At 40.9% G+C, this 18,754-nt stretch overlaps 1 protein-coding gene across 2 annotated transcripts in view; it reads left to right on the top strand.

Moving 5' to 3' along the window:
• The window catches only part of atrn (attractin), a 270,882-nt gene extending 253,957 nt beyond the window's left edge, over window positions 1–16,925 (top strand). The window contains exons 28-29 of one of the 2 annotated variants that reach the window (XM_041812094.1): window positions 6,781–6,895; window positions 14,082–16,925. In XM_041812094.1, the coding sequence (XP_041668028.1) occupies window positions 6,781–6,895; window positions 14,082–14,206 (240 nt within the window). In that variant the 3' untranslated portion in view covers window positions 14,207–16,925. Of the gene's footprint in view, window positions 1–6,780; window positions 6,896–10,963; window positions 11,087–14,081 lie in introns of those variants that run through there. The other variant, XM_041812095.1, reaches the window with a different exon arrangement.
• The last annotated feature ends 1,829 nt before the right edge of the window (window positions 16,926–18,754 follow it).

The following is an 18,754-nucleotide window of genomic DNA, read 5'->3' as shown; positions in this document are numbered from 1 at the left end:
CTGATCATCCCTGTAGATTCTGTAATAAATTCATCAATTTAAGCAGAGAGAATAAAAACTCTGCTTCATAGCTTATCTTAAAATCATGAAGACATCATAATAAGACTCATTTTTTATTTTCATATTTCAGTGTCTAATGGTAGATTGAATGTTATAAATGTCTAAAATCACACTCATTTGCCACCCCCTGTTCCCTAAAGTGAGCTGAATATAGTGGACTACATCCTCTTGAGACCTATTTTAGAAGCATTTTTAGTTTTTCCTTCATATTTTTGATAAGTGGGGCTTGATAAGTTTGAAATGATTAAATCTTGATCTTAGAAGGATCTCACCACAGTGACGTTGACTTGCCAACTGGCCTTGTCTCGTTAATTGATTTAATTGAAATGTATTGAATCTTGGTGGAGCGACAGTCTGTAGAAGCAGCACAAGACATAAGAAGAGCGATGCAGCAACAGCGTCCATTATGCAATGCTATAATGAGAATATCTGTTATTATGTGAATGCATTGTTTGCTGTTGTTTGAAACAATCACAGTATCAACAAAAGAGAAGAACAAGCCGATGAATGGAAAACATAATGAAGCAGAATTATTCAAGGCCGCCTGTAAGGAGGATAAAAGGGAGAAATTTCAGGAGTCCAACCAAACTGGAGGTCAGCTAAACCACGGTCCATTGTTAAATAAAGCCGTGATAACTAAATTTTAATCTGAATTATAACCATTCTTCTCAAAGTGACCAACAATTTTTTTTTTTCATACTGTTTTATAATTTTAAATTTTTCAAATGAAAAGTGGTTTTGTTAAAACAGAATGACATTTTCTGTAATGTTGACAGTGTGGATGGGCACATTTTACTAAACCCATTGGAAAGTGATGTGAGACTTAAAAGCTAGGCCATAATGTACACAGACGTCAGGAAAAAACTTAGAAAGCTTTAAGATAAATAATCAAATAAGAATGTAAAGGAGTGAAAAAATGTCAATAAGTGGCAAAAAATGGGTTAAAGGGGCATAAAAGTGGCAAAAACACGTCAAAAAAGTGACAAAAATGGGCGAAAAGGGGCATAAAATTAGTGCAAAGTGGCAAAAAGAAGTGGCATAAAGTGTCAATAATGAGTTGAAAATGGCAGAAAAGTGGCAAAATGGGCAAAAATGAAAAAAAAATGTATCAGTTTGCAAAAAAGAAGTTGCAAAAATAGGAAAAAAGTGGCAGAAAACTGAAAAAAAGGTGTAAAAATTGGTAAAAAGAAAGATTGAAAGGCAGGAAAGTAGTAAAAATATATTTAAAGTTGCAAAAAGAAGTTGCAAAAATGGGTCAAAGGTAGCAAAATGGTCAAAAGATGGCAAAACTGGAAAATTGGTAAAAGAAGCAAGAATAAGTCCCAAAAGTGGCAGAAAAGTGGCAGGCACAAAGCAATTATAAAAATGGGCAACAATGGATATAAAATTTGGGAAAAATGGCCAGAATTGGCATCCAGTTTCCAAAAGGGGTTGAAAATGGCAGAAAAGTGGCTGACTGAGCAAAAGCAAGAGAGTTGGGTTATAGTTGCTCAAAGGAAGTCAAAAAAATAGTTAAAGAGTGGCAGAAAGTGGCATTAAAGATTGAAAATTGGCAAAAATGGGTTGAAAGTGGGCCAAAGCAGAGATACAAGCTTTGAAATTTGATAGAAGTAGCAAAACATTGATAGAAATATGTAAAAAGTGGTGATATAGCCAAAAGGTGTCAAAAAACGAGAATAAAGGGTATTAAAGTTGGGGCAACTGGCAGGACAAAGTGTCAAAAATGGCAGAAAAGTGGACAAAGGGGTAAGAATGATTCAACTGGGTTATAGTTAGCCAAAAGAAATGGCAAAAAGTATGAAAAGCAGAAAAATTGGGTTAAATGTGGCAGAAAACTGGCATTAAAAGGTGAAAATGGGCAAAAATGGGTTGAAAGTGGGCCTTATAAGGAAGGAAAGTGGCAAAATTGGTCAAAAGTGGTAAGAAGAAGTGGCAAAACATGGGTCAAAAGTGGCAAAATGGACAAAAATTGGCAACAAGGGTCATAAAATTGGTGCAAAACGGCAAAAATTGGCATAAAGTTTCAGTTACAGTTGGCCAAATGAAGTCACAAAGATAGGTCAAAAGTGGACAAAAAGTGGAGAAAAATGATTAGAAGTGGCAGAAAACTGACATTTAAGGGTGAAAATTTTCCAAAATTGGTTGAAGGGGGGCCAAAAAAGGGATAAAAGCTACAAAATTGGTTAAAAGTTGCAAGAAAAAGTGGCAAAAATGGCTTACAGTTGGCAAAAAGAGACTGCTTAAAGTTACTCAAATGGTCAAAAAGCAGAAAAAGTGTTAAAATTTGCATGAAAAAAAGTTGTTTGACACCTTTAAGCCCCAATATGAGCTAACAGTTAGCCAGGATGCTAGCACTATAGCTACTGACTGAACACACATCCACTGATATCATCAATAAATCAAAACAGGGGAGGGCCCATTCTCTGGGTTTTTGATGGGCCTTGTCAATTCTGTGTCCAGGCCTGTTATCATAACCTAAACAGAGACACCAACCTTTCACTGGACAGTCTAATACTCTTGTGCCAGTTGAATAAAATAAATATCATCAGCCCTGCTTGCCTCCGTGAATTTTCCTGCATTTCCTGGACTTTAAGCTGAAAGTATGCTGGGGCCCATAAGGAAGAATTTTGGTTGAAAATATTGTCAGTTTTTTTTTTTTAGCGTACAGGTATGTGAATGCAAAATTTAAAAATATATGTTCATATTTACCTGATCTGTCTTCTAACGCTAAGATTGAGTAAAAGCTCACATTTTCTTTGGGTGATTCTGTTGGTTAAATGGATTTGCTATAGCCAGCTTTTCTAGACACCCAGTTGTTCGATTTTTGGAGGTGTATGTGCTGCCCCCTCTGTGACCTACAATTACCCATAACACCCTTCACTGTGTAGACCCATGGAGACATGAATTAGCCCTCTGAGAACTCTAATTCTAACGTTTGACAGCACAGCCGTGCTATAGGTGTTACAGAAAAGCTGAAATGTCCAACCTTGTAAGATTACAGTCCTGGCTTTTACATAAAACAGATTTTTAGGGCGTATTCATACATCAAACCTGCATGGGAAATAGTCTGCACATTTACTGAAGGAAAGAACACGTCTGAAATGGTTTATTATCAACACATTTACAGTGCAAACGGGGAATAAAACGCCCTTTTCTGTCAGATCTGCAGATACACGAGCTATAAACACACAGACACACATCCTGAGGGGCATAAACAAATAAAGCATACCCCACTGCCGCCATATCGCACATGCACACATGCACAGGCATTCAGGTCTTTGTGCGACTTCCCTCAGCTACCTGTGTGACAGCGTGTGTATCCTGCTGGTTTGAAAGGTAAGCCTCAGAGAGATGGAGCACAGAATGATTGTGTAAAATGGGTCAGAGCCTGAATATCATTACTGCCCCGCTCCCCATGTGTGCGCTTATACCGACTGTGTGTGAGAGACAAGCTGAGAGGAGTTTGTGTGCAAAAAAGGGCAAAAAGTGTGAGAGCATAGTTTGAAAACTCTCAGTGCTACCCTCGAGTTGGGCTGAAATATAGAGAGTTTTTAAGATATATTGATATATTTTCAAATGAGATATAGGATATGACAATATCATTCATGTCCAAATGATTTATGTAAATGTTGATATTAAAAAGTGGATTCTCGGCCTAGTTACCACAGCGTTAGTTCATGCAAGACACGGTAGTGTGCCCTGCCATGATCAGCTGACGGCCAGCTGATCCTAATTATCGTCTTCCAGCTCCCACAACCAATCACAGCTCCTCCTCTCAACACCGCGTTCTATTTCTCACTAATCCCTGATGCATTAATGCTGATGCACCACACTGCTGCTGCTGGCAAAGCTTTCCCTCCTCCACCCCAGCTACCTCCTTTATAGTATAAAACTTGTTGCACCTTCACATTCAGATTCATGCCGCTATGAATGAAAGATTTTTCACAGTAAGAGTCGGCAACAGCATGGATGCTTGTGAAGCTCAAAATAATCTTTATATAATATTTAGTCCAGCTGGAGGGTTAACTTTGTGTTTTACTTGAACATAGAGTAGATATTTTCTTTCACCAGGGGGCTGAAATATCATATTGACATAGGTATTTGTAACAACACTTGAAATTTAGCTCAGTTTCCTCCCATTTCTCTAGATCTTTGCTGAGATGTCCCTACACCTTGACTGGAGTCCACTTGTGGTAAATTAAGTTGATTGGACGTGATTTGGAAAGGCACACACCTCTTTTTAGAAAGTCTCACAGCTGACAATGCGTATCATTCTGGCACAACCAGGACTCTTCTAAGAGCTGGTCACCTTGCCAAACTGAGGAATCAGGGGAGATGGGACAGAGTTCTAGAAAGACGACCATCAATGCAGCCCTCCACTGATCAGCCTCTTCTCAGTGCGAAACACACAAAAGCCTGCTTGGCAAAAAAGCACCTGAACGACTCTCAGACCAGGAAAAACAAGATTCTCTGGCATGATGAAACCAACATTGAACTGTTTGGCCTCAATTCTAACCATTATGCCTGGAGGAAACCTGGCAATACAATCTAATCAGTGAGGCGTGGTGGTGGCAGCATCATGCTGTGGGGATGTTTCTCCGCAGCAGGGACTTGGAGAGTGGTCAGGGTTGAGGGAGAGCACAGAGATCTCCTCAATGAAAACCTGCTCCTCAGCACTCAGCACCTCAGACCTAGATGTAGGTTCACCTTCCAACATGACAGTGACCCTAAACACACAGCAAAGACAACACCAGAGTGGCTTAGGCACAAATCTGTGAATGTCCTAGAGTAGCCAAGCCAGAGTCCTGACTTGAACGTTATTGAAGTCTGTCCTCCAATACAGTAGTTCTCAACCTTGGGGTCGGGACCCCATTGGGGGTCACGAGGCATCTGGGGTCACCAGATGCCTGAGAAAAAAAAGAATATTGTTAAAATTACACGGTTGCCACTTTACACCAATTTTACCAAAAGTCAACCATTTGTCCTCACTCTGTAACACCAATTTTGCCAATTTGAGAACATTTTTGCCACTTAAACCCATTTTTTTCATTTTAGACCCTTTCCATCACTTTTTTCTGCCTGTTTTTGCCACTTCCAAACCAATTCTTGCCACTCTCTGCCTTTTGTTGCCTATGTTGACCCATTATTGCCTCTATCGATCGCTTTTTACAACCCTCTTTTTGCCCGTGACCACAGTTAACCCATTTTTGCCAGTTTATATCAGATTTTCATCCCATTTTACCTAATTTCCACCAATTATTTGCACTTAAAAGCTATTTCAGCTATGTTTTAATCCCCTCATAGCACTTTTTGTGGCAGTTTTTGCCATTTTAACCCAAATACGTTCTTAAGAAATCTAATTTCACCATCTTTTCCAATTTTTTTTTGCCATTATTAACCAATTTTAGCAATTTTTTACCCATTTTGATTATGTTTTTAACAAAAGTTGTTTTCTATTTAAAGAGGGCTGATCAATACACAAATGAATAATAATGATGTTTTGTTTCTTTGATATGAGTGGTTATTATTCAGGTCAAATATAAAATCTGGTTTTCAGGGCTTTACTTCACAATAGACCACGGTTTTTCTGACCTCCATGAGCCCCCAGTTCGGCTGGATCCCAGAGACCTCCCCCTTTATCCCCCCTTATGGACAGCCTTGTCTGCACTATTCTTGAATGTGCATGGCTGTGTTCAACCACCTCAAGGTACAGTGGGGGTCACCAAGGTGTTTTGGGGGTCGCGGGCTGAAAAGGTTGAGAGGCACTGCCCTAATGGTCCCCATCCAACCTGACTGAGCTTGAGAAGAATGGTTACTACTTCTAATTACTACTTTTTATTTTTTAACAGAAAGAAACATCAAGATATGCATCATTTATCATCATTCAGCTAGAAGAATTCAGAGATTTGACTTTTGGTCCGTATGGCCCAGCCCTATCCTGAAGCAGCTCTGCCTCCTGGAGTATTAAGCTTGACTCTCTAGAGTATAAAGACCAGTGTGGGAGTGGATTGAATTTGTGTGTCATGATGTGTGTGCGAGCAAATTGAGAGGTAGTGTCAGGAGTGTGTGAAACCATGCCATGGCCCAGTTTCCTGCACGGCTCAGGAATTCCAAACACAGAGCGAGCTAGGTGTTGAAGAAGGGATGTGAGGGAGTCATCTGTATGCGGATGATGTGGCGGTGTTCTCCATATCCATATCCCGCGTCGAGGTAAACCCATGAATATTGTAGGAGGTGAGCTGCTGCAGCAGATCCGGCCAGTGTTTACAGGCGGTGAAACTCATCCCCACATATGGATGAGATGCTGATAAACAGGAGATATTGGCATTACAGAGTCAGGTGTGTCAGGCAGCCCACCGAGACAGGAGAGCACCACCGGCACCGCCGACACAAATCTCCACTCGCACAGACGCTGGCACTTGATATCCAGCCACGGCCCCGTGCTACACACAGGCGGCATTGTCATGAAATTGAGCACAGTGGGGGGATTTTTGGGTGGGGGGGACATCCAATTTACGCCTGCAGATCAGTGTGTGTGTATCTCAACAGGGGATGAAACAGTTGTTTTTTTTTCCTCTGGATGCTGACACAAACAAGAACAGTAACAGAAGAGCCTCTGTTATCCACAACTTTGAAAGTGGCGTGTGTTCACCAGGATTTTAAAGGCTTCTGTGATTTGTAAAACTCTTTTTGTCTTTTCTGTTTCTGTTCTATCCACAGTCTGTCCCAAAGCCCATCGCCCTCGAGCCCTGCTTTGGCAACAAAGCGGCCGTACTCTCCATCTTTGTGCGGCTACCCAGGGGCACCGGCGGCATCCCTCCTCCAGGACAGTCTGGTAAGATGCAGCAGCTGAAGCCTTTGCTTGTTTTTACCTCATCTGTCTTTATTTGACTGTTGGCGTCTGTTCGCACCTCCTTTCTTTAAAACACTTCTCTTGGTCTCGTGAAACTAGTTTAAAACATGTTTACACCTCCCTCTTACTCACAACACTGCCCTGTCATCTTTTCCTTTTACATTAATGGAGTCTAAGTTTACACCATGCCCACATTTAAGTGAATAAAACAAAAATCAGTTTAGATTTGCTGTTTGCATTTGTGGTTTCAGAACATTTCAGAAAGATTAAACCCTAAAATTCCATGAAAATGTACTTCAGTTGTCAAGCAAGTTATCTTCTACAGCGATAATATCATCAATGATCTGATAGTGGCTTATGAATACTCCCCTGTTACCATGTTTTTGTTCTGTTTTCCTGCAGCGGTGCATTAATCATAACTATTTTATGTTTGATAAGGGGTCTGATAAGGGGTCTAGTTAGAAGTCTGTAGCCAGGGAGGGTTTGCAGTATTTCACAGAGCTCCGTCTCACTACCAAAGATCCAGAATTAGAGTCAGTGTTTCTTTTTAAATGAATAAATGTGCCATCTTGCCGTGTCAGAGAGCATTACTTTTAAATCTTACTTGTTAGATTTCTGCGTTACCTATTGGGAAAACTGAATCTAAAAATAATTCTGAGGTATCGAATACCGACACTCAACTATTCTGATCTTTCCGTGTACAAAATGTGCACTACATACTCGTAGGCTGGGCTGGACAGAACAACTGTGCGACATTAGATGTCAAAGGTCTATAAGCTTTTGTGTGTAATTGAAAAATTAATGAAGCCAAAAGAGTGGTGGTTCTCTTTGGTCCATGTAACAGATCTTTAGCAGATTAGGTGTTCTTTCCACCTTCATCAAGCCCCAGGCTGAGTATCAAAGAGTGATGTTTGACTCTGCATTTACATTTGAAAGCAAAGTGTATCAGCGTCTCTCAGCTTAGATAAATCTATTGTAATCTAATCTAATTCATTATATTCAGGAATCAGCCAGGGATCCCTTTTCAGATTATAAATGAGGTTTTGGGTATCATTTGGATTTTTCTGATACCAGTGCTTTTGATACAGTGCCAGTGCCTGAACTGATACTCCCGATAGGAAAAAAATGTGTTGAAAGTCAGCAGAAGAATAAAAGCTGTATAGGTATCAAAAATGATTTGCAGAAATATTTGTTTACGGTGCCAGTCAAACATGGGATAGAAAAGAAAACTGGCGTATCTTAACCTCTAAACGCCTGTTGTCGCATATTTGATACATACTTTTATGATACATCTAATCAATATGCTCAGTAAATCACTCAAACAAGCTTCTGAATACAAACTGATAATTGATAAAAATGCCCTCAAGTGGATTATCAGTTACCAAAAACATCTAATGAATGAAATGAGATACTAAAAATATATTTGTTAATTTTTTTGGAAATTTGGATATTTTTAAATTTCAGAAAAAAGTTAACTGAACATTTCAGTTCCAAAAAATTAGAATTTTCTGGCTACTATTTGTGCTTTCAGGCTTTAAGGGGTTAACATTTAAATCACACAAATTCCATGACGTATTTCTTCCCTTCATTGGATGGCATGGTATCAAAATGAAGTGTCGATGCCTGTGTTGTAATTCAGTGTGGTTGATATCTGATGTGTTGGTTCTGTAGACTGTAGAAAAAAATGGACAAAGTCTGTGTGATGTCAGCTGTTTCAGTACAATAGGCGGATTCAAACAGCTTTGAAGCCAGTCTGTGGCAGCCTCCATATTGAAATCGCTGTCTCAACTGAACCTTTGATCAACCTAACGGCAGACAAGAGCCCGCCCACTGAGCTCGTCTTCCTGTCAGCTAAGCTAGCACTTAAACTGGCCTTCTGGAGGAAGCTTCTGCCTGTCAAGCTATCTGCTAATCAGATGAGATGCACCATTCAGAGCACGGTCAAGTTTTTCCTGAATATTATCTAAACGATTGTGGTACAAACGAGCGTACAGTGGGTGGACATTAGCTAATAAGACATATTTCATTTTATGAACCAGGCTGTGAAAAAGTTTATACCTTGTGTAAAAATCAGCTTTTTAACATGTGTTGTATATGGAACTTCTGGTGTACCTGCAGCCAACCTCAAGTGGACACTCACTGTATTGCAATTTTTTTGCACTTCTGCATTGGCTTCATTTTTCAGGACCGGGTGTTGCCGCTTGGTTGGTACCCGTATGCTAGCCCTGGTTTCCGATACTCATCCAAGAAACGCAGGTTGCTTTGTTTGTGTTCAAAGCCGTAAATGGCCTTTCACCACCTTGCATGTCTGACCTTCTCAGCCCTACTACTACCTCCAGGCCCCTCAGATCCTCAGGCATGAGCCAGGTGGCTGTCCCTCGTTCTTATCATGAACTTTAAGGTGACTGAGATTTTGCAGTAAAGGCCCCTCAATGAGGGAACCCCCCCACAGCCCACTTTTGTTGAAGATATATCTGCAGAGTTTCTCTTTTTTTCCAGAACGTTGGTTCTTTTTGATAACAGTGATCACTAAATACCTTACTGAAATTGAAAGTGCATTGCCCCACTCTAAGTCAAAACCCTCAACTTTTGTGTGGCACAGATGAAAACTCTTGATAGATGAACTTTGTGCATAATTTTCCCAGTGAGGCAAGTTTTCACTGTTTTGCATCTGCAAGATGTGACAGTCTACCTGAGCAATTATTCAACAAGTGCTTTTCAGTCATATAGACCCAAAAATGTAAAAAAAAAAACAAAAAAAAACATATAGGGCAGGTGTAAAATTGTTGGGCTTATCCATTAAAGAGAAGTATAATACTGCATGGTTCCTACGTTAAAGAGGTGTCCAGGTCATACAGGGGCTGCTGTTACCTAATTGGCACCTAACTCGCTGATCCAGCTGTGCACATGGTGATGATTTTCTCTTAGAAGTGTGATATTCAAAAGGATTTATGTGAGCATCAGACAAATCAAGCTCTTCCAGAGCACACGGAGCTGAAACTGCACTTTTCCTTTATATCCTGTTGCATAAACCGAGAGGAACAAACACCTTGGACTGAGGATCCTCAGCAACAGTAAAGCACAATCAGACATGATGGGATATGTGATCTATAATAATGCACCTACTGTAGAGGAGAGGCTGCAGATCTTCCTGACTGTGTTCTCATTTGTTTGCAGTAATTATTTCATGGCTGCACCATTAAAGTGACAAGGATGTATTGATTTTTAAAGATGCTGCAGATACTGTAGCAGGCTGCTCCCTGCTTTGCCTCGTATATTTCCTCTGTTCATTGCTTCTCTGCTCTCCTTCCTGTCTTTGTAGATGCATTCACAGCTCCTCCTGATCTTGTGTATTTCTCTCCTTCATTTTTCTCTCCTTTCTTCGTCTCAGTGCGGTCCTGGTTTGAAGAGCAGTCAAGTGTCTCTTCTTGTTTCGCCTCGCTCTTTCTCTTCTTCACTCTGTCCTCGGACAGTCTGATAGCAGTGAGAATGGAGCCCATTTCTTCCTTTCATCCTCCGCTCTGTCACTTGCTTTCTCCTTATTCCCATCCGTCCTTCATCTGTTTCCTCTCTCTTTCTTCCCGAGACAGCTTGATAGGAGTCAGGACTAAACACTTCACTTGGCTTTTCTCAAAGTTTTCTGCTTTTTTCCTGTGAGTCCTTGAGGAAGAGAGAACACAACTTGATTCCTCTCTGTTTCACAGCGTCTTTGCCTCCCACAGTTCCAGTCCCCAGACCTGCACTGAGCCCCGGGCCCTTTATTAATTACCACTTAGTCCTTTTGTCATTACAAAACTGCCTCTGCTCTCTGCAGCTCTTTCCCTGGAGCAGCTTTTTTGTTGAGACCATGTTAGCTGTGTGCCTAACGTCTCTTCATGCCCGCAGGCTCTCGTGTTAAAAAGCCTTTAACTCTCACGTTTGAATCAGCTGCTGCTGTCACAGCATCACATCTGTTTACAGTTACAGCTCGCTCCAAAATGAACGATCTGGTCAGAGCTGAGAGGAGGTCAGGGCTGAGGATTCTTATCTGGCTCCTGTTCCCACTTTTAGATCAAGAACCGAGCTGATAGTTGCAGCCTGAAGACTCTCAGACTGTATGATCCCAGCTGCAGCATCTCCCTTTGGAGTTGACGGATCGCCGTCGGCTATGTGCTCTTGAAGGGGGTTAATGCATCCATCACTGGAGATAAATGGAGTTTATGGGAATTTCATGGCTCAGAAAGTATTAATAAATGTTAATGAGGTGAGCTGTAAGTTAATGATTGCCTGCACTGCCAATCTACAACCTCACAGCCGATGGTATGAGCGCCGTTTTGAGGGGGATTCTCTGTGCGTGTGGGTGTGTGATCCAATTTTACACTGCGCACTAATTCTAATAGGGCTTCAATCTGCTGTGAGCTTATAGTGACAGAGTTGATTGACAATGCTAACCCACAATGCCTTGCAGAGAAAGGAGCTGCTTTCTGAAAGGTAAAGAAATGCATTGAAACGCAATTACACACAAAAAATCAATAAAAGTCCATCAAAAGGGATAAAGGAATAAAATAAGAAAGAAATACAGTTAGAGAACTGAAATGCCTTTAATTTACACCACGCATAGGAGAAAAACATCCTGAGACCCCGCTCCAGTGTCTGAAAATGTCTGGAAACAAAATCATGTGTGTTAAATATCCTTGCTAGGAGTGTCACACTCAGAGCTCAGTTGGATTAACTCCAAACACATAATCCATAATGACTGGTTTTAAAGTTGTTTGTGAGGCTTGGGACCTGGAAGTTAGGCAGTAAGACAGATGTGATAATAGCCTAGCATGCATGTTGAGCCTGGCTGTGTTTAATGCAGGGCTGTCCAATTTGGGGCCCGCGGGCCAACTTTGGCCCATGAGCGATTATTTTTGGCCTGCTGCCCATGTTCACATTTTGATATATATGTTTTTTAATTATTATTTTCCCAGCAGTGTAAATATTTCTTTCCATATTTATTTATTGTTACACTTCCACTCCTGACCACAAATTAACATTGTGTTACATTGGGGTTAGGGTGGCGCTGTTGAGCTCCCGTCAGCTCAGATCTGGAAGCCCATGACCAGAGAGTGAGTCAGTGAGAAGATACTGGGGTCAAGCAGGGGTCATGGCAGAGATGAAGCGTGTGAGGCAGTGGCACACTGATAAGAGAAAATTTAAAAATAGTTGGGAACATGAGTGCTTTTTTACTAAAATTAATTTCAAGGCAGTATGCCCAATTAGTATTTGTGCCATATGGATGTTCAGTAATTTCATGCTGTGAAACACAATAAAGAATAGTGTTATTCATTTTCAAAATTACTTTGTATGAGATTTTATTTTGCACAATTATGCTAAAGGCATATTTAATTTCATGCACTGCAACATGAATGTTTAGTTTTGGCCCACAACCCTCCACCCCGATTTATTTTTGGCCCTTCACTGAAAAGAATTTGGGCACCCCTAGTTTAATGAAAGATACATTCTGATGATCCTGAAACAGTTTAAGTTGGACTTAGCTTTTTTGCAAACATAATTAAATTCTTTTTTTTTTTTTTTTTTTTTCAAATTACAGGTGTGAGTCTAGAATGATTTCTAAGTACTTAACATCATCAACCACATTGATGGGCTCATTACTGATCTGAATGATTTCAGAGCGTGCTGCGGGCCAATTGAAATCGTTTTGACACCCCTGATTTAAAACAAAAAAAGTTCTATCAGCTCAAAAAAATAGAGCTGGTAAAGCTGTTCTAGATTATTAAGTTAACACACTTCAGTTTCTTTAACAACCCTCTACTGTTTGCCCTGCCGGCCTTTCAGACCGGCAGGGCTCCATGCTGGTTTTGGTTCCTGAGCCTAATTTTGAATAGGCCGGTGTGTTCAAACTGAAAACAAAAAAAACATGGTTCTGAACATGAAAAGTTGGTTCTCAGCTGGAGCCAAAAATAGTTGGTTCTTTCTTGGGAGCTGTGACATCATCAGTGGGTGTATCACTTTCTAGTTTTTGAAGAGGAGCAGAAAAAAAAAAAGAAAAAGAGGTCAAAATGTTTGGTTGTGAGCATCGACAGAATTCCAGATGAAGCTGGAGAGTAGTAAAAGGAGGGACAAGTTATATGCCGAACCTGGTGAAGAGTTGGTGAAGGCCGGGTTCGCCTGGACACCAGACCAAATAAGTCATAAACTCAAGAAGCTGAAGAAGGAATACCGGGACAGTAAAAAAGACTTGGACAAAAGTGGAGCTGGACATGGTGATACATGTCCATCATGTCCTCCCACTTTGGTTCCGCTTTACCCGGTGTAAACACAGGCTGTCACGCCAGAAAGCACCAAGGTTCTAAGACTAAAGAGCAAGAACCAGATCTGTGTCTGTCTGAAAGCACTAACAGTCTGCTAACTTGGTGCAAGCCCAAATGGGTTTTTAAAATTTCATTTGTCAAAATCACGATTAGAATATAATTGTACACTGACATATTATGGCCTTCCCAAAATATGAAAAAATGAAAAGGATCGGTTCATCTTTAACCAAAAAGATGACATTTTTGAGAAAAAAACAACATATTTAGAATTTATAAAGTCATTTATTTACAAGAAACCAAACTTTTTCAAAGTTTTGACATTACAGACTCAACGATTTTGAGTTTTTGAGGTCATCATTCTACAACTCAAAACTGTGATTGGATATCCATAGTTTGCAGAAATGTCTCCTCTAAGTCAAGATGATAATGTGATGAATCTAATATCAAAAGTACTTCCTTATTAATCATTCCCGGTAAGAAGTATCGTTTAATTAAGCTCTCGTATGCTCCACTTAAACAGCTTCATCTGGAATGATTCTTCCAAGTTATAGGATATATTTTGGACTTCATAATCTTAGAAATTCAAACTTTTGGTTTGTGTAAAGATACCATTTTCCATCGCTTTTTTACCTTTAAATTTTTCATATTAAAAACATGTCCTCTTTATGTTTTTTATTCTTCAGAGGGATCCTAATGCACCGTCATAATAATGGATAGTTTGTCAATGAATATTTAGTTTGATTTCTCTGAGTGGGTCCTGGGGGGCTAATCTTTTCTTATAAGGGTTCTGGAGATCCTGAGGAAAATGTTTAGGAACTAGAGAGTCTTTAGGTATTACCCCCCCTAACTGTAACGTTTGTCTGTGTTTGCAGGTCTGGCGGTGGCCAGCGCGCTGGTGGACGTCTCTCAGCAGATGTGCGTGGGCTACAAAGAGAAGTCCGGAGGTCTGAGGAACCGCAAACAGCAGCCCACCGCACAGCCATCCACCTGTATCTGACCACATCCGCTCAATGTCCTCCTCTACCATCAACACCCAACGCTCTCCCATCAGCCCCCCGCCTTGGCCCCCTCCCTCAGAGACTTCCGCCAGCTCCGCTCTGGCAGGGGGGGAGGTGCATGCTGGGACGAGAACATTTCAGAGAGGGGCCGAGTCGTTCTGCAGACTGGAGCCTTGGGGGAGCTTCCCCTCCCTCTCCTCCTATGGGAAGCTGTGGGTCCCTAAGAAACTGATGGACAGATACTGGACAAAAAGAGGGGGAGCAGAGGAGGGAGGGAGGGAGGGACAGAGCGGGTGCTGACTTCACCCTTCCCCCTCGAAAGAAAACATTTTACATTTGTCGACACCGCCTCGTTAGAGTCGAGGCGGCCACGGCTTGCTGCTAGAAGAGATCCTTGTCTCGTAGTTTTTGAGAAATCCTGAGACTTTGCAACCCCGATATATTCTCATTTCACTTAAGTTATTGTTCTTTGTTTTTTATTGTTTTATTTTGAAGGCAAGAACAAACTGGACATGTTCAGCTGCAAATTTACACACAAAACACTCACATAACACTTCCAAAAACTCAACTTTCCAGGCTCTTGTACCTATTTGTCGCCCGTTGTCACCTGCTGTCATGTTCACAGCTCTGCACTGAGGGCGGGTGTCAGAGGAGTCCTGTACAGTTTGGCCTCCGAGCAAGCTAACAGCATGTTCAGTCTTCCTTTAATGAGGATCCACTGTAGGAGGCCGGCCAGGCAGCCAGCGCCCATCCTAAGAGTCTGTGACATTTCTAATCGTGTCTTGTGCCGCTGTCTTCTCCGTGGCCCGTCTCAAGCTTTGTCTCTCTCTCTCTCTTTCTGTGGCTGCCAAGCTAGCTAGGCTGCGTGTTTGAGTACAAAACAAGACCACAGGAAAAGATCCTACTTGGCTGGCTGTGGCATAAGCCAGCGATGATTGAATCTTTTCCAGATAATTACTCCTCCCATAGCTCTGCACTTACAGGTGCTCACTCATCAATGGGCTTCTCACACATGTTGGAAAACCCTCTGGTGTATGATCGTCCCTTTGGCAGCTCTGCTCCCATTCCGTCATGTGAAACAGGCTCCCTAGAGATCGTCTGGCTCTGATTGGCTGATGTGATCAGACTGATCTGTGTAGGGGGCAACAGTTTAGATTGTTGTCTGAAGAATCTATAGCATCTAATTGTAGCTCCCTGCTCCTGAATGCATCGCCTCTGCTACCCTTTTCAGCGGCAGGAGCCCTCTTGCTCTCCTCCTGCTGTTCGATTGGCTGTCGTTCCACGCCCCTGAGTTATCTACGGCAGCCTAGTCAGTCCATAAAACAGTGTAGTTTGTGATCATATTGATGCAGCTGCTTGAAATAACATCTCACTTTTACCAGACTAAATAAGCACAGACTTACCTAACCAGAGCGAGCAGCAATAATGCATGAGAATATTCTTATTTGAATTATTTAAATGGGCTTTTTTTATTTGGCAGCATATTCAAATTCTTGGGTTAAAGCAAGAAAATAACCACTCTGTCATCTAAAAATGCCTCTTTACGTCTAGAGATATCTGTCTTTGCTTTTCCTGCTTTTTCTATGGTATTTATCATTATTGTTCAGCTGTTTTAAAGGAAAAATGCTTCTTTTAAAAATAAGGAAAAATCCACAAGTCTTTTGAATCATCTTGTAAACATCTAAGGTTCTTTCTGAGAGCTCTAAAGTGCAAAAGACTTTAATTTTGAATCACTGCATCTCTTTATTAACCAGGAAAATCAGAGGAAATAGGCAGAAAACGGCAGGTTTCAGAATTTCAGCAGCACCAGGCTAATATACATTTGAAAGGTGTGCAGTTTCGGTGCACTAACATTCTTACAAGTGTGTCTTTTAATTGAATTGGCACAAAAAAGTTGGTTAAAACAGGAACATTCATCCCTTTTTCTCCTTTCCTCTTTGGCATGCTACATTTCACTCTCATTTCACATTTCACTCTCTTTGCATAAGGCAGCTCTCAGAGGATCCCTTCCCATTTCTGCTTTTCTTCTTCCTCTGCAGCCTCTACCTAAAATTTCTGGTCTGTTCTAAAGAAAAAAATAACTTTATTTTATTAACCTGGGGTTACAAGATACCAAAAATGACAAGAACAGGCTAGAAAACAGAAGGAATGTAAGCAGCAACAGTGCACAAATGTGAGGTAAATGTCCTGTAATGCATATTGTACAATTCTTTTTAAAAAAAATCAAAAGGATCTGTCTGCAGACCTTTATGGTGGGGCGTTTTAGGCTCATAAGTAGCAGACCTCTACAATGGGGTGACCTTGACCGTGGTGCAGGAAATGACATACGACATGACAATGACATATATTTTCAGGGGTTAGTGCTGTTGCCTCACAGCAGGAAGGTCCCTGGTTGGCTTCCTGCTTAGGGCCTTTCTGTGTTTGCATGTTCTCCCTGTGCATGCCTGGTTCTCTCCCCAGTCTTCCTCCCACCACCAAAAATATGCTCATTAGGTTAATTGGTGTTTCTAAATTGCCTGTTGGTGTGAGTGTGAGCATGCCCGGTTGTTTGCCCTGTAATGGACTGGTGACCAGTCCAGGGTGTACCCCACCTCTTGCCCAATGACAGCAGTGATTGGCTCCAGCCTCTGTGACCCCTAACGATATAAGTGGTATAGAAGATGTATGGATGGATTTACAGAGGGGGATAAATTTTACTTTAACACACCACAAACTAGGAAAAACCCAAAGAGGGTTAGGGTTAGGCACCTGAATCCTAAAGGTTAGGGTAAGGGGGAGGGGGTTGGAATTAAAAATAACATCACAAACTAAGGAAAAACCCAACAAACGTTAGTATGTCACTTCCTGCCCCATAGTTGAGGTAGCCGCATTGTAGAGGTCTGCAACAGATGTGTCTCAAAATAGAACTTTCAAATAGTCAATAGGATGTTTGAATTGGTCACTTTATTAGAAAATCTTTAATTTTATTCAGAAATGCCTGTTTTGCATGCTACATGTCTTTATTCCTGTGTAATGGCACCTCTAATGGACCCTTGGTTATAATTTTCTTCATTTCCCCCACCTGTTTTTCCATAATTTTCCAAGAGTACCTGGATGCAGAAGGACCTCCACTTCACACCGGAAGTCAGAAAATTGCCGCCACATCTTGTCTTCTAATACCGTTAGTCACTTGAACTGAACATCTTCTTCGTTCTTTTCTCTGTGTGTCACCGCCATATTAATAGAGGCAAGTCCGCCACGTAAGGAAATACAAGTAAACGAAAAATATGCGAGTGTTAAGACTAACAAGCACAGCAATTAAATAAGATTAATTTTAATGAATCAATTTATGATCCAAATTCACGTATCACTTAGCACAGGCATAATATGCGACGGGAGATTGGCTGGCTGGCCGGCAGTCGGCGTAGCTGCCATGTTGCCAGAGGCAAGTCGCTACGTCATTCAACACAACAGACAAGGATTGTGCAAGTTTTCAGAATAAAAAGCTCAAACGATGAGATTACATGGATTAATGAATCATTTTTAACAAATGATCCATGTCAAAATAACTGACAGTGAAACATAAAAGGAGAATCCGCTTTCTTGTATTTTCTCAGTTAAATAAAAGATGTACTCCATGATTTAAAATAAAATGATTCCTGTATATATATATATATATATATATATATATATATATATATATACACTTTCATTTATGTAAAGATGTTTTTTATTTTGAATTTATGTATGTGTGTGTATATATATATATATATATATATATATATATATATATATATATATATCATATTGATCTGATAAGCTTTTTATTCTGAAAACTTGCACAATCCTTGTCTACTGTATTGAATGACGTAGCAGACTTGCCTCTGGCAACAAGGCGGTCACATCAGCCTCCGGCCAGCCAGCCAATCTCCTGTCGCATATTATGTCTGTGCAAATTGATACTTGAATTTTGATCATATATCGATTTATTAAAATTAATCTTATGTAACCGCTGTGCTAGTTAGTCTGAAAAGTCACATATTTTTTGTCTGCTAGTATTTCCCCACGTAGCGGACGCTTATATTAATCTGGCGGCAATGGAGGAAAAAAACAACGGAGAAGACATTCAGTTTTACGTGACTACCTGTATTAGAAGACAAGATATGGCTGCCCTTGTCCGACTTCCGGTATGAGCCGGAGATCCTTGGCTGCATCCAGGTCCCTTTCTAATTTTCACCTTTTAACAGGTCCATTTTTAAGGATCAGTTCATGTTTTGATAAAGACAACAAAAAGCTTTAACTGAGGTGAAAAAGGAACAAAACTCTGGTTCTCTATATGGTGTCTGTGCATGCTGTGAGCAGTGAGGCCATTAGAATAAACGGGGGTGAATTAGCCATGAGCTGAGAGGCTAACAGGCCTCTTTACCAGCTTTTCTCCCTCTTTTTGCACAAAGAGCTGGCTCTGTTTGTGAACAACGGGAGCTCAAGACAAAGTAAAGGCAAAATGGTACCAACTGAAGATCCTTTTGGGAGCAGAAATAGTGTCTGTTATCACTGAGCTGAGCCAA

This window comes from Cheilinus undulatus, linkage group 18, assembly GCF_018320785.1.
Source record: "Cheilinus undulatus linkage group 18, ASM1832078v1, whole genome shotgun sequence".
NCBI classification, from domain to species: domain Eukaryota; kingdom Metazoa; phylum Chordata; class Actinopteri; order Labriformes; family Labridae; genus Cheilinus; species Cheilinus undulatus.
Note: the sequence above shows the minus strand (reverse complement) of the source record. Positions and strands in the feature narration are given on the sequence as shown.